Below are 23032 nucleotides of genomic sequence, written 5' to 3' on the forward strand. Positions count from 1 at the left end.
ATATTAAAAAATATGTATTTAGGATAATTGCTGATTTGTTTTTAAAAATCAGGAAATGATAGACTTTGTAAATATAGTGTAATTTGTAAAATATAATAAATGTTTGCCATGCTTCTACATTTAAAGATTTCTGTGATAGTCTAAATGGCTTATCATTTTGATGCTTTTATAAAGCATTAATAGGCACATGGATTTTTATGTGAGGCAAGTTTCATATATTAACAGGTAACGTGCTATAATTGATCCACATTTAAAGAGGAATGATAATTTAGGCATAGGACTTGTTTAGGAAACGAAGAAAAGTGGCTTCCCTGCCCTTCTCAGCACTAGCATCCACTACAGATAGACCAGAGTTGAAACAGGAAAATCCTACACTTATTTTTGGACTACATAGTCAATTATGGTTTCTTTTCCTTTTAAGCTGGATGTTATGTAAACAGTTTCTTCTTTAGATGTGGGTAACCTGTCCTTGGAAAACCTTAACTTCCTTAGGGCTGAACAGAAATTCTTCTTTAGGTGGGAAATTCTGTTGCCTTTAATCAATACTCCATCCATTGTTTACTGGTAAAGTATCTTGTTGTTCAGAAGGATCCTTATGTGGAATTAATTGAGATAGAGTTGGTTGATTTCTTGTACTGCCTTTCTTTGTCCTGACTTTTATCACTAAGCTCATAAGAATAGCTTTTCTGACAAAGAAGTCCAATTCTGGGTTAGCCATTATTGGCTGGACTGAGTCCAGTGTCGCAGTGTTGTTTTTCCTGTGCTGTACGGTTATTATGACAAGCCTGCCTGTTACCTTGCACCTGTCCACTGCTTCCCTAAAAGGACAGAGTGTATTCTTCAGATCCTCATTTCTCTCTGCTACTGTTGTAACTCACGTTACAGCTATTATTGAAAAGCCTTTGCCGTATTCTAGCTACCTTTGTTCTGCTCTGAATATCTTGACTCTCATTACTAGAAAAATTATCAGATATGTTGCAAGTATCGTTTCACCAACCAATTAAGTAGCACACAACATGGTAAGCAATGAGAAGAGACTTTAGTGTTCTCATACTTGAAGTCAGTCTCAGAGCTAGGTCATTGTCCCCCTTACCGTGAGACACTCAAATTGCACAATAGGGCCTCCTGGGATTGTTTTAAGAACTCAAAAATCGATACTTGCCTTACTGCCTTTCTATCTTCATCCATTTCTGCCTTCTTACCCAAACCTCCTGGGAAGCCATGGTCTTCTTTTTGGAAGGGACCCAATCAGGAAGATTCTACTTTCCCTTAGTGCTGAATATGTAATTACAGCATTTAGAATTTGAGCTTATTCTAGGTACCTAAATGTGAAAAGGAGACTTCTCTCATAGTCTGTAGACTCTACCTCTCCTTTAAGGAAGCTGAATTTCTCTTGTTCTGTTTGAACCATCTTAGAATTAATATGACTGGGCTTCAGGTTATAGGGATGCACCTAGCAGCCCTGTTCCATAGCTCTGCACTTACCATGTCACTTGGCAGATTGGATACATAAGGTGCTGTTCACTGAAATAGGGAGCATAGAAGGGGGAACAATATGAGCTTGTTTGGCGGACATGGAGTCTGAATCAAGGCAGTGGTCCATCAGACAAGAGATAATGAGATGATAATAATAGAAATGGAGATAGATAAGAGGACTGATTTAAGAAAAACTTTATAAGTAATATTGGGAGGATTTGGTGATTAATTGAATGCAGAGACGAGGGAAAGTTTGAGGATGACAACTGGGTTTGGATTAGAATACCCCAGTCCTACTCCTGTGGTTACCTAATAATCGCCTTTCCTTCAGTACTTAGCCATTCATTTTAAGTGGGTCTGGGGACGTGGTCATTCTGGTCATGCCATGTAGAACTCCTTCCAGAATCAAAAGAGCTAATCGTAGGAACTTCTAATAGGGAATAACATAGCCCATCTCTAGTGAAATAATGAGGCTTTTCTGTCCTTGGGATATTAGCTTTAGTTTGTAGAGATGCAGAAAAGTTCTGGGTATTGAAAATGAGAGCAGCATTTCTCAATTAGGTTTTCAAAAGAAATCATTTTGGTACTCCCATAAGATGAGAGGGGCTTTTGAGCTGAATTGTGAACTTCGTTTATCTGGAGGTTAAAGTGAGAAGTAAAGATGGTACAGCTGTCGTGTTGATTTAGGGAGTATTAAACTTACGATACCCCTGTGAAAACAGTTCTTTGAAAACCATTTTATAAATCAAATATCAAGTATGTTTTCCCCATAAACATTCCTGTTTTTCCAGTGACTTCTAATGTTTGCATTCAGAAGATAATTGTTTTGTCTAATGTTTTCATCAGAGATACAAATTGCTTATGCCACTTCTTTAATTTGATGTAATAGCTAAACATAACTGAGTCAATACATTTGCTCTGCTTAGAATCAATGGCAATAATTAGACTTGTATGGAAAAAACAACTATAAAGTTAATATAAAATGATTCAGATTAATGATTTTTGGTATCTTTATTAACTTTTTTCTTGTTCTGTTTTGTTTTGTTTTTTGTATTATTATCAACTTAACTTGGCTTATATTGGAACTGGGGGAATGAGGGACAACCTTACCTGAATAGCATTATGGGGAAAAACTATTTGAAGAATGGTCAGTTTTGCAATTTTCCTCAAATATGCAAACCATTCTTAGTCCAACTGAATGATGGAAATAGGGAGCAAAACAAAGTACCTATAAGACACCCTCAGGGACTGGAAGTGCCAGTTAATTAATTGGTGAATAGCAAACCAGATTATATAAAGGCTCTTTGTTTCTTTGCATTTATTTCTCCGTGCCTTCTGGTTTCTTTAACTCTGTTGATTCTTGGAGAGATAAGAGATTAATATAGTTCGCTTTTTTTTCCTCTTGGAGAGTAAAGGTGAACATTTCAGGGATATGGGCACTATGGAGGAGCGTAAGAGTAGATAATAATACAAGACTGCTCACACCTAAGCTAATTATGTTAAGTAATGATTATGCTTATTTCTGTAGCTTATTAAGACCACTTTTTTAGGGATATTATGGACAGGATTTGGACTTTGAATTAAGATAAATGGTGAATTTTGAGGTTCTAAATGACTTAAAGTCTTCTATTCACACCTAATTCAGGCACTTTTTATATCAGGGCTGGGAGAAGAGGCATGGAATAATGTCTTCTTTAAGTTTTATTTCTCTCTCTCAATTCTGAGAACAGAACACCATTAATAAAATTCCCTTACAATTCTGATATTACAAACAAATTATTTGAATCATAAAACATATCCTAAGTACCAATGGCTGACCCATAATGACAGTTCATTTTCTAGATCAGCACTGTTCAATAGAAATATAACGTGAGCCACATATGTAATTTAAAATTTTATAGGAGGCATATGAAAATTTTCAAAAGAATCAGGTGAAATTCATTTTAATATTTTTTAATTTAATCCAATGTATCCAAAATACTGTTTCAGTTTATAATCAGTACTTAAAAGGTATTAATGAGGTCTTTTACATTTTCTCCCATTATATTAAGTCTTCAAAATCCAATATGTATTTTATTCAGTTTTTAAAATATTTTTGAGAGAGTGAGAGTGTGCATGAGAGTGGGGGAGGGGTGGAGAGAGAGGGAGACAGAGGATCCAGTGCAGAGCCTGATGCAGGGCTTGAACTCACACACCGTGCGATCATGTCCTGAGCCGAAGTCAGACACTTAACCGACTGAGCCACCCAGATGCCCCTTCAATATGTATTTTATACTTTAAAGCACATCTCCATTGAGACTGGTCATATTTCAGTTGCTCACTAGTCACATGGCTAGTGGATTCCATATTCAACAGCACAGTTCCAGATGAAGATGTAAATATGTTATGAGCAGGCTCACCTTGTTCATGTAATAGTTGTTCTATAAGAAAGTGTGTGACTTAGTACTCTGACATTGTATTTACTTTTATTAGGTGAAACTATATGAAATTGCTATTTTTGTATTTCAAAGTGGTTGAATATCAGCAATTTCACGTAGTTCTACCTAATATATTACAGCTGAACAAAACTTCATTCCTTGAAATCAGGAAGTAATTACTGTTCAAATCTTGTAAATTCTTTCCTCAGATATAACAAACTAAGCTTAAAAAAAAATCTACCATCTATTGCAATCTGACTTTATACATGATCCAGAAGTTTGAAAGAGGAAAGCACAGGGATGAAGCAGGCATTGTACATACCTTACTTTCTATAGTTACTGTGCTTCCTGCCATGTGTTAATTCACAGCGAAGAGACTGTTATTTGGTTTATTTCATCTTCCTATCTTATGCACTAGAGTTGCTCTCTGACTAGAAGAATACTTTATGAAGTGAGCTGTAAATGATTTGCTTTGATGCTCGCAGAAAAGCAAGTAAGCACTGATAACTCATACTGAGAAAAGAAGAATCTGGTTTCATTAGAGGCAAGCTACTGTAAAAGATTTCACTGTGAATGAAGCTTGTTGTCAATTTAAGTAATTATCACTGAGATATTTTGCCTTTCTGCCATTACATTGGGGGAGGTAGAGATTGTCCAACCAGGTACCTTAGGGATACAACTGTTGACAATCTTCATGTTCACCAATAAAATTACAATTTTGTTTGTGAGACACATTTAATCAATAGACTAAATTATCAAAACTAATGTACTAGCATTCCTATTTAATATTTTAAAAATTAAATGTGAATAATAGAAAATATGCTAATAGAAAATTTGTTTTAAGTTGTATGTGTTATTTGTAGGAGAGAAGTATGGCTACCTTTCACTTCCAAGGCCAATGGTAAGTAGAAGAGTTTTGTACATTTTGGAATGTTTTATTCAAAATTCAAATTATATATTGAAACTGATGCGTCTGACTGCGTTCCAAAATAGTGTCCACTAGGTGGCCCGCTTGGTTACATGCATTAAGATGGTTTCTGTACCTTTTCAGGCGTTCCCTTTCAGTCTTCATTAAACACTCTAATAAAAATAACTTGTAAAAGTAAAAATAAAAATGATGAAAACACAACTAAATTTAAAAGAATGAGACGGTGTAAAATTCTAAATAAAATCTAAAAACTTGCAGGGCATTCTTTTTTAAATGCTCTATCAGTTGCGTTTTAGTCTATCAGACTAAGGAGGAAGATGCACATGATGTGACTGTACAAGGAAGGGCCAGAGATCACAGATCATCTGTATTTTCCAGTGAACATAAGAGGCAGCTTGTATTTGTACATGTGTGCAACTTTATGGTTTCTCTGTTTTTATTTTCTGTCCCATTTCTTCTATAGTAAGCAGCATTAGAAAATCTCAAAAGGGCTATGTTAAATGAGCAAGTATAAACCATAAGACAGAAAACAAAAGGGAAAAGTTAAGGCTCTTGAGTGTTCTGCAGTGAAACTCCTGACAGAATAGCTGGTCAGAAGGATCAAGTCATGGTAATAATAAGAGAAACAAAAAATGAGGAGGTACACATAAGCCTCAAAAGTATTGGTGATGATCTTTTTCTTTAGCTAAGGGGGTTAGGGTATTTTGTTTTATTCTGTTATAATTTATGCTTTGTGTACATCTACTCAGTGTGTGTGTGTGTGTGTGTGTGTGTGTGTGTGTTTATAGTTTAAGTATATGTTAAAAGGAGAAAAAAAAAAAAGGGCTCCCAGCCTCTCCTGCACCTTTCTGTTCACTAGCCCCAGCCATTGTGGCCCAACTAGGGGAGCTCCTACCAGACGTCAGAGTGGGAGAATGGCCAACCTAGGCTGCTGTCTCCTAAGAGCTTCTGCATATATGTTACAAAGAAACATTGCTATTGGTGGTGGTTTCTGCTTATGTAAATAGGCATCTGTGGGCTAGCCTGATAACCTTACTACAATATTTTCACCTTAGGGGAACTATATTCTGAGTTCCATATAGCTTACATAGAAAAAATTACCATTTCAAAAATAGTGGCCCAGCAAACATGTTGATTCAAATATGAAGTGCTAAATTCTAAGTATGATCTCCTATAGGACCTGGGGTGAAGAATTAAGAACTGGGATGTCAATGGCACTTGGGGGCCAAAATTAGCCCTCATAGGACAAATTGGTTAAAGGAACTGAACTCCAGAATCATAACAATAGGAGTATATGGAAAACTACATATAGTTGCTAATTTTATGACATCATTTCATAAGAATAACTCAACAGAGGGGCCAGGAATGTTTGGAGATATAATACCTGGACTCTGACAAGGTGCACAGGTCCTTAAGTCCTTCTGGGGCATGATCTGCTTTCCCTGGCCTCGGCTTTCTAACTAACTACCTATTCAAAGCTGAACGCACATGCTAGGAGAGTGTTTGCAATTAGTTTGTTTCAAAGTGCTTTAATGTAGCTTAAGTATGTTCTGAAAATGTTCAAATTAAAATTTTATTACAGGTACTTTGTTATGCTTTCTATTACTACTGTATTTCCTCACCATAACTGTACTGTTTTTTAAGATGTCTTAATCTTTTCATTGTCACAGAAGAATAATGCAAACCTGAAATCATTAAAGGCAGACAAGCCTGACTCTGAGGTAAGACCTCTTCCTTTTAACAGTCTTACTTCTAAACTTCCATTTACATTAATAATGACAATATTGTGGTGATGAAAACGTGTATTTTATAGGAGCAAGCCAAGATAGCAAAGCTTGGACTTAAGCTGGGTTTGCTTACCTCTGATGCCAACTGTGAGATCAAGAAATGGGAGGATCAGGAAAATGAGATTGTTCGAAATGGGCGGAACATGTCCAGTATGGCCTATTCTCTATATTTATTTACTAGGTAAATATAGTGATGTTTTGATCCTTTTAAATCAATTTGATAGTATCCGGTGTAAAGAAAAACTCATGTTAAATCATTGACAGGTTAAAGTCAACTTCCAATATATGGTTAAAAAAAGACCATAAGTTCTTATAATTAAGTGAATGCAACAAGAAGGCATTTATTTAATTAGGATTTAGATTTAGAAGATATCCTCTTTCAGGTTTGTGTCCCTTTCATAATTTTGAAATAATTTTGCATTCTGCTTTTTGTCATTCTATGTATCTGTTTCTCCTAGCCAGCATCAATAAGTTTAGAAAACCTGCCTTTTAACTCTTTATGTAAGTGATTGGTACTTGATTAGATTATAGAGATCAAAGAATACAACCATGAGGCCTACCACCTCAATGGGGTGCCAAATCTCCAGGAATCAGTATTCATAGCAGAGTATTTCCCTAACTTCACTGTTACAAGGCCTACCTTCTCTGTCTTGTCCACATTACAAGAGTCTTGATCACATGCCTCATTGAAGTCCATGTTGATCACATTCCACAATCTTCCACAACAAGCTATACATATGGTATAGTAATTTATGTTGCTAAACATTCATCAGTTATCTGGTCAATAATCTGTTCTAGAATTTTCTCAAAAATGACTTCAAACTTTTCACTAACTTTCTGAAATCTGTCTTTTTTATTTTTAGAAACCTGGAAAATATTTGGGTCTTCTACTCATTTTGATTTTGAAAATATTATCAGCAGTGGGCCACATCTATAAGTTGTTACAGTATTCTGGAATGTAATCCATTTGGTCTGGAGTCTTAAGCTCAATTAAAATAGGATCTCCACTACTCTATGGACATTGGGGTTCAATAAACAGCACCCTTTTTCCCACCCAAGTTCTGAACAAAATGAAAACATAAGCAAAAGAATGGCAGATAGGGGCCAGTAACATTTATATTGATAAAGCTATTATTGGATAATGTCGTTTATATCCACAAGCAAGTAGCTTTTAAAATGACCTCTAGAATTAAGAAATTGTACTTCATAGGGACAGAATGTGTCTCTGAACACCTGGAAGAGCAGGTGTCTCCCAAAGGCATCTTTACTTCCAAGAGAAAAAGGAGAAAGGAGAGGGCTACATGTCCAACTTATTTTTGCAAAGTCACCAAAAAACTGAAAAGTCCACACACTTCTACAGGATGGAATAAGTGGGAGAGCTGAGAGAAGTGAGGGATGTTGTGCTAGTGAAGATTCCTTTGCATGGAAGGAAGATCAGAGTGAGGAAGAAACATTCATTTCCCTGTTGATGAAATCTTCTAGCTTTTCAAGATAGAGTATTCTGGAGGGTGAGGGAGAAATGATAGGAGTTGAGTAATTTTGCCTCTGTTTAGCAGTCATCTGTTAATACTTTACTGTACTTTCCAGCTTTGGTGACCTTTCCTCTTTGGTGGTTTCCTTCTTTTGTTCTTGTTTTTAGCAAGCTTCTCCTGGGATTGAGTCTTCCTAACACAATTATGGCCTTTTTTTCTTAGTTCCTGTCTTTCAAAAATCAGATGAGTCAAGTGTGCAGAAGAAAGTACAATGGAACTCCTTCGTTTGCCCACACCAAATGTGCACAGATTAGCAGAGATAACAAAGATCTTGACATTTGGCTGTAATCATGCTAGTTTCCTCATGGTGATAAAAATCAGCAGATCTTTAAACAAAATCTTTTTTTTTTTTTTGATCGGTGAAAACTAGAGAAATATCTTTACTAAGTGAATGTAGTTTGACACATAAAATCATCCTAAACAGAGAATTCATCAGAATTTTTTTAAAGGTTTTATGTATGTATGTATGTTTTGAGAGAGAGAGAAAACATGCTTGTAAGCTAGGGAGGGACAGAGGGAGAGAGAGGGAGAAAATTTTAGGCAGGCTTCACGCTCAGCACAGGGCCAGATGTGGAGCTCAGTCTCGCGACCATGAGATTATGACCTGAGCCAAAATTAAGAGTCGGATGCTCAACCGACTGAGCCACTCAGGTGGCTCCTTTGTTAAGTTTTTAACTGTCTCTTTTAGTTCTTGTTTCTTGTTTCAGGATATTTCAGGATGATATGGTCAACATTTTTTGTTTCAGAGTCAGGATAGTGTATGACATGCATCCCATAGAGAGAGGGAAGCACGAGTGGCTGCATTATGAGGGGTGGGGATCACTAAAGCTTTGTGGAATGGAACTTGTTACTAGATGTAGTGATTGCACAGGAATGCTGAGTTCAGGGAAAAAATGGGTTTTCCATAATGGGTGACACCTGGTGCCATTTGACACATCTTGGTGATTTATCTGTGGTCAAATCTCATACTGGCTTTACTTTCTGCCCACACACTCAGTGTATCTGTTTTTCCCCAACAAATTTTGGTTTTGTTTTGTTTTCCCTTAATACCTGTGGTTTACCGACCTCATGTAGTTGCTTGTTTCTGAGACTCACCTGGTAGCCCTCACAGGATCCAGTTTTATAGTTTTCCTGGGTATTTTTATAGCTTTTCCTCAGGCTATTGTTATCTTAACAATTTACAGAATTTCTTAGTAATTTATAGATGATTATTCATATTTCTTGATGATTTTAAAGGTTTTATTTTTAAGTAATCTCTACACTCAATATGGGGCTCGAATTTACAATCCCAAGATCGAGAGTTGCATACTCTACCAACTCAGCCAGCCAGGCACCCCTCTTTCTTGATAATTTATATATTTAAGATTTTTTGGTACCTTATAGTTTAAAAAAATTTCAAACTTACAAGTGCCTTATAGGTTTTTAAGTGGTTTCTGCTTCATAATTTCATTTGATCAGCACAACAATTTATCAGAGAAGAGGAATAATTTGTTCACCATCTTACAGATGTTAAGGGTAGAATTGGTTAATAGATTTCTTATGATTCATGCCAGTCTACTGCTCTTCTTAATGCATTCTGTTGTTCACTTTGCTGTGATTTGCTTTTCATTTGTAGAGGTCTTGTTTCTTGGTAGTTTTCAATCTGATGTTCCCTATTCTGATGAGAGTGGTAGCACAAATATTATTATGACTATTTTATATACTCAGCATTGAAACTTAAATGACATGCCTTATCAAAGTTTTAGAATTAAAAATGAGAATTTTCTGAGTTTTGGTCTGATCCTCTTTCCATTATGTAACAAAGGCCTTTTGGTTAAGACATGTTGTCATATCTCACGTATTTAATTTATGAAGCAAAATGAAAAAGGTTAAAAAGGAAAAATAAAATTTAAATATTACTTGTCAGTGTTAAGTTCCTTTACATTATAAAATTAACATATATAAAGTTCACTGAAAAATTTTAAAGTGCCCTAAGAAGTAATAGTTAAATATTAAAGTTGTTTAAGAATAAAGTCACAGTATTATTAGTCTGTTCAATATTCTTCTTCAAAATTTAGGATCTATTAATACTCAAAATGCTCTAAAAGTTTTATATTATACAACCAAATTTCAGGCAGTAACTTTTTCTTAGACATCCTTGATAATTCATTTTATTTCAGAGGAGAGGGGCCACTGAAAACTTCCCAGGATTTAATTCATCAACTAGAGGTATGTTTTATTTCCATTTTATGCTACTAATTTAATTCTGGGCCAAAAGTGGGTAATAACTGGGTTTTCTAAATGATTTACCATGTCACATTTGTATGCTTACCTGTGCACACACATGTGTAGAGAAAAATGAAAAAGTAGAGGGCTCGCAATAGCATTTTGTCGAGCGTTTTTGGTTATCTTGTTGAGTAAAACTCAAATATTATCGGGATATAGCAGAATGGGCTTTGCTGATAGTATGTGCAATAACAGTAATTCTAGGTTTTCCTAAGGAGGTGAAAGTATCTTGTTAGCAGATGCATATCCTGCATGCTTTCCTGAATGGCTTTTTGGCCTCTTCATTAATGGATTGGATGAATGATATTGATTGCATGAGAACAACACATGAGAAAGCATTTGTCATATGCTTGAGACAGAGAGTGCTTGGTACAGTTTTCCTTCTTCCCTTTCACATCCCTGCTGGGTTAAGGCATTCAGGAAGAGACAGACATTCTCGCACCCACCCTTGTGCCTCTGTGTATCTGTGGAAGTCCACATAGGTCCATCTCAAATTCCCCTCCTTCATGTAGAGGCTTTAGATTGGCAAGTGGGTTGCTAGATTACTTTCCCTAACTCTCACATTAGTTTGTTTGCTTTTCTGGAACGAAGGGTGTTCTTGCATTTGAAATGTGCAGTTTCTATCACCTTTGATGGTTTCCTTTGGTATTCCCGTGTGCTGCCACCTGAGCCCCGTCAGGAAAGGGATTTCACCTTGGGAGGGTGATCATCATCAGAGTCGGAAGACTCATAGAGAACATTTCTTGTAACATTTCTTATATGTATTTTTTGTAAAGTCAACTATAAATGAGCTATTCCCCTTAAAACAGTTTTAATAAATTCTGGATTCATTCTGTTCAGTTTGGCTCATATCCATTCGAAGTCCTACCATACCACAAGGGATGTTTCACTGCAAAAGATCTACTTGTCACCTTCTTCCTGTGTGAGCTTATTCATTAAACCAATGTCTACTGAATTGACTACTAACTGGTGGACGTGAAGTGTTCATCAAATATTTATTGAACTTGTACTGTGTGTCAGTTCCTGGGGGTAAGTGCTGTTTGGAGAAAAGAGAACAAAACAAAGCCACTGCTGCCCTCGGCCCTGCAGCATACATTCTAGTGGGAGGAGGTAGACAGTAGAGAGTTAAGTACACAATGTCCATATATAAGCATTTAGAGATAAAATTATAAAAGATAAAAAGAGGTGATAGGAGGGTGACAAGAAAAGACCTCTAAGGGGGTAACATTTGAGTAATTAATGAAGTGAGAGAGTGAGCAGGGTGGTTATCTGGGGATAGAATATTTCAGGCAAACAGAGCAAGTGCAAAGGCCCTGAGATGTTGGGGTAGGCTGGAGGGATCTGAAGAACAATAAGGAGGCAAGTGTGGATGCAATGGAATGAGCCAGAAGGAAAGTGGTAAAGTATGGCATCTCTGTAGCCACTGGAAGAACTTTAACTTTTATTTTCCAAGTATGATGGAAAACCCATTGAGGGTTTTGATCCTGAGTGGCAGGATCTGACTTTGGTTTTAAAGGTTTTGGGTTTAACTAACAGGGTAAATGGTATTGCCATTTACTTAGCTAGGGAACACTGAGGGAGAAAACCAGATTTAGAGGTTGGAAATCAAGCATTCTGTTTTGTTCAAGTAGTATATAAAAGACTGGTGTCAGGATCGTTCAAGAATGGAGAGAGAGATTTGAAAGTCATCGGCTTTAAGTTGGTTGTAAAACCATGATACTCCAGGAGACAGACATGGATCTTGCTCCCGAGAGGTTTGTGGGCCAGAAGGGAAGAGATGTAAACAGAAAGTGGTAATGTGGGATAATGAGGAATGTATGGGTAAGTGAGTCATTCTCTTTGGTTAGGATCTAGGTATAAAACTCACTGGTTTCCCTTTTAAAGGATAAGGAAGGGAGTGAAGGATTTTTGACCTTGAGATCAGTTCATCCAATGATAGCAAGGTGCTAAGGCTGTTGGATAAAGGGTTAAGGTTAACCCTGAAAGTATTGCCTTCTCTTTATGTTCTTTATCTAATTCATTACCAAGGCTTGTTACTTTTCTTCACAAACCACCCTCACATTTGCCCTGTTCTCATCTGCTGCCACCTAAAGCTAAGTCTCCCACCCTTTTCTCCTCTGGTGTCTCTTACTCTGAAACATTCTGTTACCATTTAAAAATAGTCATCCTAAATATTCCTAATCTTATCTGTCCAACCTTATTTTTCACTGTTCTTTGCCGTCATCCTGTTCAACTCATTAAACTATAAAATGCATGGTGAACACTCAAGAACCGATCTGAACCGGTCCTCTCAAATGGCTGGTTAAGGAATGTGTACAGGTGACAAATTTTATCTTGCTTAGCTGGAAGTAGGAAAGTCCTAACCCTTTTGATCTCATGTTCTACAATTCATCACCTTTTTATAGTTGGGGTATTATAAGATGAGCTCCAGATCCTTCTGGGAGCCTGGACATAATTTGTATGGTTAAGTGTCATGTGTCTGTATGGCCCTCCAGAGCAACTGGAGGTTTCCAGGTGTAGAGGAGAGTCTCCAGGGATTGATTCTGCATCAGGTCTGGGAAATCTTCTGAATACAGTTGAACACTTGTGTTTCCTGGGTAGAAGAAAAACTTCAGGAGTTCCATGACAGATATGACAATTAGCCATGAGTATATTTCTTATGAACTATCCATAAGATATACATCTAAGTAGTGATACTTTTTCTTTCCACTAGGTTTTTGCTGAAGAGGGCTTAAAGCTTGCTTCAAACGTGCAAATTTTCTCAAAACAGGTAATGTAACAGATCTGCCTGCTTGGTGATAGTGGTGATGTGAATACCCACTGTGGGGGTATATTATTAAGGTATAAGGGTATTTAGGGTTTAAAAGATGATGATTTTTATTGAAGTTATTATAACTTCCTGAATTATTTTTCAGCTGAAAGATGATGACAAGCTTATGCTTCTCCTGGAAATAAACAAACTAAGTCCTTTATGCCAGCAGCTCCAGACAATAACTAAGACACCTTTGCAAAATCAAGTGTTTCTAAAGGTAAAAGGCAGAGTGGGTTATTCAGGGAGACACTTGAGAAACTTTAACACTTAACCAGGTTTGCTTCTAGCCCATTTTTCAAAGAGTGTTATTACCCACAGAAGGGCAGTTTACTTCCATTTTTCAGGCTTTGATTCTAAGAATCATTTATCATCTGTAGTTATAACAGACTCCGGGGAGCACTAGGTTCACTAAATTAGCTTTTTGGACATAATTAATTCCACAACACTGAGCAGCTACCCTTAAATCCTGATGTCATCACATGTCTAACCAGGGCCAAAATTCCTCAGAGTAGGGGCTCCTGTTGTTTGTCTTGGGGAATTTAAGCCTCTGCCAACAAAGCAGAGTGCCAGGAGTTACAAAGTAGGGGGTTCACTACCACTATTTGGAGTGTTTTAAAAAGCACCTAAACAACTCGAAATAGAACTGGTTGGTTTTCCATCCACTCTTCCTTGGGGCTCCATGAAATAGGCATGAGTCCTGATGGCAGTCCTGCACTTGTATTCTGGGGCGTCAGGTCACCTCCTGTGCCCTAATCCTTATGACTTTTAAGATCCTTTAGATTTCCATAATAATGAAATGTTATCAGTTTAAAACTAAATCAGTGACACAGTCTTCTGAAGTACTCCTTCTAGAAGCTGATTTGCTTGGCTGTTGTCATTATAGGTTGATAAGTGTATTACGAAGACAAGATCCATGATGGCTATTTTGGTCCAACTTCTCTCGCTTTGCTATAAACTGCTGAAGAAGGTAAGATAATTTTTCTGTCTGAAAATCACATCTTAAAACTAGTTTCAAGGAAGATGCAAAAGAAATAGTTACTATTTAATTTTGTAATTTTTATTGTAAAAGCAAAGGAGAAACTAATTGCCTTCACTCTTTCCAGCTTCAGATGGAAAACAACAGATGGGTCTCAGTTACCAATAAAGACTCCATGGATGGTAAAACTTGAGAAGCTTTTGGGGGCAGATCTCTGGAACTGCATGTAGCAAAGCTGATATTTTAAAAAAGCAAATGATCCTTTATATTTTCAGAAATTCAACAATTTTATAAAGAAAGCAGTAATGAAATCTTGCTTTATTTTCTGATCTTGAAAGTGATTGTGAAGCTTTTTGACAACTAATAAATGCCATGGTAGTTTCTAGATTCCTAATTGTGGTGTGAATTTAAAATGGCATATTGCCACTAACAACATTCTTGAAAGTCAAACCAAATACCCCAACTGTCTTAATGACAGTTTAATCCAAAGAAGCTACTTTGAATATGTGCTCACCTTTGGCCTAAAATACCTTAATCTCCTCTTTTCTCTTTTTATTTAAGCTTACCATCTAGAACACTAATTTTCAGCAGAAATATAGTCGACTGGGTGAACGCAGGGGTTTCCTTAAGTCTGTGGATTCTTCAATTGCTCTGTGCACCAATTGTGACTGGCCTCTTTGCTGTCCTGTCACAGATCATCCATGCTACGAGCACACATTTGTTCTCTTAACACGCATTTCATAGCACAGGTGTCTCTTGGGCTGCATGTGTCCCTCCCTCATTCCCAAATGCAGGGTCATGGAGCTCACTCCACGGAATCCTATAGGAGCTCACTAGGAGATGGCTCTCACTTCTCCTTCCACCATAGCGGGCCAGTCTGCTTCAATATTAGCTGGGATCCTAAGCCTATCTTACTGGTATAAAAAAAGAGTCTTTGAACTATCCTTTTCTGTGCTGATGGAATGGAAAACATGAGAGTAATGGAACCGAGAGGTTTTAAAATAAATTCTGAATAATCGTTCATTTTGTATATGTGCCTTTGGAATGTTCATTATAAAACAACAAACATCTTACATCTTTTTAATTTTAGGGTTTAAAGCTTTTCTTGTTTTTGTTTGGTGTGGGGTTTTGATTGAAGGATCTGGTTTATATGTTCTGTCCTTACGGTAAACTTCGTTTTGAACTCTTTTGATAGTGCTTATATCCCAGTGCTTTGAAATTCATTTTGAAATCCGATAGGACATGTCAGTTGCCAAATGGTGGTAGTTATATAAGCTTGTCTGATGATCGTTATCTGGGTCATCCATCACAATCAATATTGACAAGATCCTGAAGAACCACAGTGCTACCAATTAGCTAGTCACTATTTTATCGAAGGAAACTAAACTTACTGTAAGCCTTCAGGAGAAAATGGGATACATTCAGCTTGGTCAGTGCCCCGTATAAAATTATCAAGCATGGTTTTTATGCCCTGAAACCAAAATATTCTTGAAAACTACAAGGGAAGTAATGGGAGAACAGTGTGAGGTAATGTTGTATGTAAAATACATATGTGTATATTACATACATACACACAGTGTGTATACACACACACACACACACACACACACACACACACACACAATTACTATTTACTGTCTTTAGTATCTTTGTTTTATGGTGTCTTCAGCTACTCAAAATGGGGATCTGCTCGTTTGTGCTTAGATTTTCAGCTCACGGCACCACTGATGTAGGTGTTTGTAGAGTTACCACCTATATTGTGTCTGGTGCGTATATTTAGGGGATAGTCATGCTGGCACTCAAGTCAAGAAGTTTTTCTTGTGAGTCAAAAATAACTTGTAGATTTACAGAATACTTTTATGTTCCTGAAGTGAGAATATTCTGCTAAGTTCAGGTGGGGTGAGGAAGGGATGACTCATGACTTCAACAGCATGAGGATCCCAAACCAAAGGAATTCACAAGTAAAAGGCAAAAGATTTATGCGATCTGAAGAGAAACCTGAGCATGCAAAGGAGTTCACAAGTAAGGTGATTTCTTCTGTATTAAATTAAATCTTCTGTTTTATTTACAGAGATCTTTAAATTATACATATTGCAGCGCTGAAGAAAAAATTACAATTTAAGAAGCCCTTTTATTTGAAATTTAGTGTAAATAAAGACACAATCTTAAGCCATTATTCAGTTTTGTTTTTAGTTTAGATGATGTGAAAGTTTTTGTTCCATGCAAAGGCATGTGTGTCTTGGGATTACAGCAACCTCTTGGCCGGCTACCCCGTAGCTAGAGCGTGAGACTGAGCGACTACAACACTGTATCAGCGCACTTCCCCGCTAGGAGAGCCTCTTCCTGATTCCGTCGTTTAGGAAAGCCACAGTGTTCCATTCGATTTGGTTGCAGAGAGGAAGGCCACCCCAGAGGTGTAAGGGGCAGAGGGGGTATAGTCTACACCCTGCCTCTCCCCTACAACCTAGAGGGAGAAGAGCTGGGGCTGAAGGGGCGGCATTAGCATTTTTGGTAGCGTCCGTCAGACAGAGATTCAGTAAAAAAGCCCAATTGTTTTTTTTAACTTCAAACTGAGGGAAAATTGAGGCAAAAACAATGATCATGCCATAACATTTCAAACAGAAGTGTGTCAAAATGTACTATTCACCAACGGGTTACAGGATGATGGGTAAATTATTTTTACTTTGCTACTTAAAACATAGGTGTCTTGTCCAAATTTTCCTCAAAGTGCTTTTGTTTGTTTGTTTTTAATCCAATAAAAAGAAAACCAGAAAAACACCCCTTGCTTGACGATTGTTACGTAAAAGCAAAAGGAGAATTGAGTGAGTACATGGGCAGGACAGAGGACCAGACAGGAACTGAGGCTTGTTATGCAAGACAAAGACAGGAAAGTAGGTTAAATTTTAAGATGAGACGTGTCTGCGGATGGCTGGGTGTGAAGCATGCTTCACACGTGCTGGGTCTTGAGAGCTCTGATCGCTCAGGCCAGGGAAGTGTGCGCATGCCACGCTGTGTGTTACTCCTTTGCGGTCCTCATGATGTGGCTGTCGTGGCAGTGATGCGCCTCACCACGACTTCTTCATACTGTTTTTGTGTCAGTAACCCATCTGTTATGCTCTTACTTTCTTCAAATTTGGGCAGCACAACTGCAATGTAGCCTTCAGTGGATGGCTAGAAAGGAAATAGAAGATTTAGTACTGTCAGATGTGTAAAATCAGGTAAAAAGTATGTGGATGGGATCATACTTTTTTCTCCCCACTTTACCTTCTCTTGTAGAATAGATGGCTTATGGAGAATGTTTTCATTCACTTCCATCAACCGTCCTCTGACACAGCTATTTAAAAAAAAAAACTGTTTTGAAGAACATTACCTCCCTTGTGTCTTCTAAATTGTGGTTAAAAAGTAACTCACCTAGATATAGTGTATTCTTCTCCATCTGAGCAGTAAATCTTACACAGAGGTGCGAGCTCTGTTAGAAACTGTGCCCCCTGATAATAAAAGGGAAGAAGTTATTAAGTAGTGTATGTGTTCACTTTCCTTTGAGAGGCAGCCCTCAGTGTTAGAATGAGGACTCCTGGAGCTAGTGTTTTAAATAAAAATGACTTTAGTACAGAAAAAATATTCATTTATTCAAACATTTATGTAAGTGCCTACTATAGGGCAGCTATAATCGTAGGCTCTAGGGGAAAGAGCAGACTAAGACACCTGAGGTAAAGCGTACTTTAAAGATTAAGAATATATTTTATCAACTTTAACAGTATGGAGGTTCCTCACAAAACTAAAAATAGAACTACCCTACGACCCAGCAATTGCACTGCTAGGCATTTATCCAGGGGATACAGGTGTGCTGTTTCGAAGAGACACATGCGGCATCAACACATGTTGTTTCGAAGGGACACATGACTATCAACATTAGCCAAAATATGGAAAGAGCCCAAATGTCCATCGCTGGATGAATGGATAAAGAAGATGTATATATATATATATATATATACAATGGAGTATTACTCGGCAATCAAAAAGAATGGAATCTCGCCATTTGCAACTACTTGGATGGAACTAGAGGATATTATGCTAAGCGAAATTAGAGAAAGACAAATATCGTATGACTGGAATGAGGAATTTAAGATACAAAACAAATGAACATAAGGGAAGGGAAACAAAAATAATATAAAAACAAAGAAGGGACAAAACATAAGAGACTCCTAAATATGGAGAACAAACAGAGAGTTACTGGAGGGTTTGTGGAAGGGGGGGATGGGCTAAATGGGTAAGGGGCATTAAGGAATCTACCCCTGAAATCATTGTTGCACTATATGCTAACTAACTTGGATGTAAATTAACAAAAGAAAAAAAGAAAAAAAAAAACTTAAAAAAAAATGTATTTTATCAACTGTAAATGAGAAAGTTACACATGGCCACGTAAAGATTTCAAAAGTGTAAGAAAATCCATCAATAAGCAATAATGTAAAATTCAACATGACAGAGTATGACAGTAATATTATACAAAGTTACTTTCATTAAGACCTAACTTATTTTTTATATTAGAACTTACTAGATAAAGGAACTTCTTTATTAGGGTTAATTACTAACACTACTTGAAGCAGTTATATTTTTCTAATTAAAAAGAATTCACTTTGAGGAAAGTTTAGAAAAATAAAAGCATTTTAAATAGCAAATAAGAATAGTTTGCCCATTATCCTATAACCCAGAATACTGCGTTTTGACATTCATCTGTTGGAAGGGTAAGGCATGGCTGTTGTTTCATGTACTCCACTATATGGGTGTGTCTGGGGGAGGTTCTGACAAATATCTACAAGGAAGCTCATGGGGAACTCCTGCATGCATGTCTCACATGTTGCTCATTTTCCCAGAAATTTTTCCTACAGTGAACATGGGTATTTGAGGTCAAGATGCTATTCTCCATGACCTCTCTACCACTCAAAACATTAGATAGCACACAGACGCTACCACAACTGGCTTTAGTCCTCCACACGTGGGTATTTCATTTCAAAATACTAGTCAGTGTGGCTCCTCACTTTTCCCGAGGAGGGCTGAGGATTTGTCCCTGAGGGTGTGTCCATCACTGGGTCTGTATTAAAAGAGCAGAAATGTTTTGACCCCTTTTGTATCACCTCCCTTGGGAGAATCAATGATTGGCAGTGCTGAGATTCAATCACATCTTATCTGTAGTGGGTTCCACATTTAGGTACTTCTCTATTCTTCAACAGTAACAATAGTGTTACTATTTTGGACAAAGATTTATCATAGGAACCTCACAAGCACTAGCTGTTATACTTGTAATTTGCAGGCTTTATTTTTTAAGAAAGGTTCGTGCTTTTCTAAGTCCATGTGCTTCGTGAGCAAGGAAAAATTAATACTTATAAGGTATGTTATTAGGGAATTTCAGGCCTACAAAGGGGAGTATAGACAGGGTCTCCTAGAACGATGAGGGTAATTAGCAGAAACTCTTAGTATCAAGTCAGAAAACAAAGGAGCTAAATCATCCACTGAAACTTTCCTATCCTGTAGCTATGTCAGGATACTTCAGTATGTTACTGAATTGTCCTTGGTGTGATGCTCTCTTTTAATAAAATGTGTCCACCCTGCCTAGAGTTGTAGAGGGTAGAGAGAACATTACAACTGAGCACTGTGTGGTGCTACAAGGTGCTAAGGTGACTGGATCTGTATCAAATTGGCAAAGATGAAAGAATGGAAAATGGTGAGGAGCAAATACTGTTATTTTTTTTTTTCAGACTTTTTTCCCCACTATCTCAGGATATTTTTAAATTTATATTTGAAAATACGTGTTGGGGCACCTGGGTGGCGCAGTCGGTTAAGCGTCCGACTTCAGCCAGGTCACGATCTCGCGGTCCGTGAGTTCGAGCCCCGCGTCGGGCTCTGGGCTGATGGCTCAGAGCCTGGAGCCTGTTTCCGATTCTGTGTCTCCCTCTCTCTCTGCCCCTCCCCCGTTCATGCTCTGTCTCTCTCTGTCCCAAAAATAAAATAAAAAATGTTGAAAAAAAAAAATTAAAAAAAAAAAAAAAAAAGAAAATACGTGTTAAAGAAGAGTTGGTCACCTAAGTTTTAGACAACTCAAGATGCTGGCTTCATAAAACTAGAAGAGACAAAAAATATCTTGTTATATTGGTATTAAAGTTGTCCTTTCAAAGGTCCGTCTTCTCCATCCTCCACCCTGGGAGTGACAGGAATGGTGGCACAAAACCGAAAATATGACAAATCCTTTTCCTCCTGAAATACCTCATTTTTTGGTCTAAGAATTTCTTTAAGGTTAAGGTATTCTTAAAATTAGCACATCAAACTGTCAGGGAAGTATGCTGAGCACATATCCCTGGATTCTAAGACTGACTGGATCTGTCACTACTATGACTACTATGAGATTTAAGTGGACAATTACAGGAACGTACCCGCTTAAATTTCCCAGAGACCTTGTTCTGAAGTCTACTACAGTTGGTGCTGATTTGATAGGAAATGCTTTTGATTGTTTTTCCACTTTGAAGAACTGGATGAGATTCTGCCAATGTGATGACACATATTCTGTAAGGAGCAAAAATGTGGTGCTGTGTTATTGTTTGGAAGAATTCTTCCTCATACGACACAGTACTCCTACTCACACTATTGTTTTCCCCCATTTTCCTCTGGCTACTGCTGGAACTTAACTAAGACAGGAAGGCAATAATAAAAGAGGAGAAGTGAGGGGGCGCCTGGCTGGCTCAGTTAAACGTCCGACTTCGGCTTAGGTCATGATCTCATGGTTCGTGGGTTCGAGCCCTGCGTCGGGCTCTGTGCTGACAGCTCAGAGCCTGGAGCCTGTTTTAGATTCTGTGTCTCCCTCTCTCTCTCTGCCCCTCCCCCACTCACGTTCTGTCTCCCTCTGTCTCAAAAATAAATAAATATTAAAAAATTTTTTTAAAAAAAGGTGGGGGGGGGGGGATAAGTGAGACTGAATTTCCTTCCCAGAAAAAAGAAGAGCATTAGAAGTCATTAGGTAGCACTGAGGTTGATGAGAAGAAAGGCATGCCCTCTCCATGAGGATCCTCCATTTGGATGTTTGGTTAATCAAGTTTGTTTGGAGTAGACACTGAAAGGCTCATTCTTGTCAGCCCAACTCTTATAATAAATGCCATTTCAATATAGTGTTAGATAATCATTTAATGACCATTTGTTCAATCCAAGACCATACCAGGCTACAATACCAGAAACTTTTTTTTATAATTCAAAATTCCCAATTTGCTTACCGGTTGGAGTGCTGTAGTATACAGTGGTCCTCACAGGGTTTGCCTTTGACATCTAGAAGAATGAATGACTCTGTTGATTGGTGGGTCGGCATTTACTCCCACTGTGTGGTACTTTCTTTGGTTTGTACAGGTAATTCTGAAGATTGAACACATACTGATCCTTGGTATCCCTTTATTACCCAAAAAGATATACATAAAGGCTTCCTGTAAAGTACTTAAAGGGCCCTGGCCCAGAAAGAATCATTCATTCAATATTAAAGTGATTGTGATGGAAACCAATTTGACAATAAATTTCATATATTGAAAAAAAAATATTAAAGTGTTTGCTAACTCTTTGCTCCATTTTGCTCCATCCTCACTTGAAAATGAGTACACTCAGGGATGCCTGAGTGACTTAGTTGGTTAAGCATCAGACTTTGGCTCAACTCATGATATCACGGTCTGTGGGTTTGAGCCCTACATGTCCTCTGTGCTGACAGCTCAGAGTCTGGAGCCTGCTTCGGATTGTGTCTCCCTCCCTCTCTGGCCCTCCCCCACTCATTCTCTCTCACTCACTCAAAAATAAACATTTATATATAGATAGATAGATGGATATTTAAAATGAGTACACTCATTATTTCTATTAGAAAAAGTGCCATCAGCAATGCATTCTTTATATAATACAGTAGTATATGTTTTGTTAGTCAATTTTAGAGTGACCAACTGTTTCTGATTTACCCAAGACGGTCTTGATGTTAGCTCTGAAAGTCTCAGATTCTGGGAAACACCTCAGTTTGGCTACAAAATTATATACCACAATATTTAAAAAATGAGTACACCTATTATCCCTGAATGAAAGGGAGCAAGTAGGGCCTAGAGAAGAGTCCTCAACGATGCTCCCACCACTGATATGTACTGCGTACACAAAGCAGTACAACACGATACCGACTTCCAACTGACACGTGTATGGTACTGGCAACTTTTAGTAAAACTGTTAGATTCTGCTTTCCAAATGCCTCTATTCGAACCCACCTCTTCTCTCCATCCCTGCCTCTATTATAGTTTTCGACCTCATTTAAATCATTGTGTGTATGGTCACTGCTATAAGATTGAGCCCCTCGAAGCTTTTCAGGCCCTCACGGCGAATGCAATCCAACCCCTCCCTTCCTTGGTGGAGATCTCACCTTAAACTAGTATCTTACCGCAAGCGACCCACCCTTGAACTCGCACTACATCGCCAGCCCCAGAGTGCGCCCGGCTGTATTTCAGGCCCCTGAGTCTGCAATTGCCATTCCTTCCGTCTAGAAGGGAACAGAGAGTTCCAGTTCCTCCAGACGTGGCGAGAAAGCACCGGGGCGCGCGCCCGTGGCTTATGATCTGTCACCACCGTCCCTACAACATCAGGCCAATGCGGCCGAACAGAGACTTACATCATTCCCCTCTTACCGGCTTTGTACCAACGAGTGAAGTAACGATCCACGAGCGAAGGCACTGCGGGTCCCTCTGCCCCGGGCTCGGTAGCCATGGCGACCACGGTCGCCACTACCCCCGCCTTCCGGGACCCGAGCACTTCCTCTTTGTACGCCCGAAGCGAGGACGTG

At 38.1% G+C, this 23032-nt stretch overlaps 2 protein-coding genes across 4 annotated transcripts in view; one reads left to right on the forward strand and one right to left on the reverse strand.

Moving 5' to 3' along the window:
* CTNNAL1 (catenin alpha like 1) overlaps positions 1-15223 on the forward strand; it is a 62907-nt gene extending 47684 nt beyond the window's left edge. Inside the window, exons 12-19 of the mRNA XM_047829250.1 lie at positions 4757-4794; positions 6492-6542; positions 6635-6789; positions 10300-10348; positions 13119-13175; positions 13321-13434; positions 14101-14184; positions 14321-15223. Of these exons, the coding sequence (XP_047685206.1) occupies positions 4757-4794; positions 6492-6542; positions 6635-6789; positions 10300-10348; positions 13119-13175; positions 13321-13434; positions 14101-14184; positions 14321-14386 (614 nt within the window). The 3' untranslated portion in view covers positions 14387-15223. The remainder of the gene's footprint in view (positions 1-4756; positions 4795-6491; positions 6543-6634; positions 6790-10299; positions 10349-13118; positions 13176-13320; positions 13435-14100; positions 14185-14320) is intronic.
* Positions 15224-16304: 1081 nt separating this feature from the next.
* ABITRAM (actin binding transcription modulator) lies at positions 16305-23025 on the reverse strand. Of its 3 annotated transcripts, none has more exons than XM_047829255.1 (6): positions 22878-23025; positions 21453-21504; positions 20622-20751; positions 17605-17681; positions 17458-17527; positions 16305-17364 (listed from the first exon to the last, which is right to left on the reverse strand). In XM_047829255.1, exons 1-6 carry the CDS (start codon positions 22954-22956, stop codon positions 17227-17229), a joined length of 546 nt encoding a protein of 181 aa, XP_047685211.1. In that variant the 5' UTR covers positions 22957-23025; the 3' UTR covers positions 16305-17226. The 3 variants fall into 3 exon arrangements, with proteins under 3 accessions (XP_047685211.1, XP_047685212.1, XP_047685213.1); XM_047829256.1 differs by having other exon boundaries at positions 21453-21588; positions 22878-23006; XM_047829257.1 differs by lacking the exon at positions 22878-23025 and adding an exon at positions 22616-22737 and having other exon boundaries at positions 21453-21588.
* Positions 23026-23032: the final 7 nt, after the last annotated feature.

Source organism: Prionailurus viverrinus, chromosome D4, assembly GCF_022837055.1.
Source record: "Prionailurus viverrinus isolate Anna chromosome D4, UM_Priviv_1.0, whole genome shotgun sequence".
Classification (NCBI taxonomy): Eukaryota; Metazoa; Chordata; class Mammalia; order Carnivora; family Felidae; genus Prionailurus; species Prionailurus viverrinus.

What these genes read in the sequence shown, in the direction of transcription:
- ABITRAM (XM_047829255.1), bottom strand. Translation starts at nt 22,956, where the DNA reads ATGGCTACCGAGCCCGGGGCAGAGGGACCCGCAGTGCCTTCGCTCGTG. An exon ending in ATACTACAGCACTCCAACCG is followed by an intron (nt 20,752 to 21,452) that starts GTAAGCAAATTG and finishes TGCTCCTTACAG; the next exon opens with AATATGTGTCATCACATTGG. An exon ending in CATCTATTCTACAAGAGAAG is followed by an intron (nt 17,365 to 17,457) that starts GTAAAGTGGGGA and finishes TTTCCTTTCTAG; the next exon opens with CCATCCACTGAAGGCTACAT.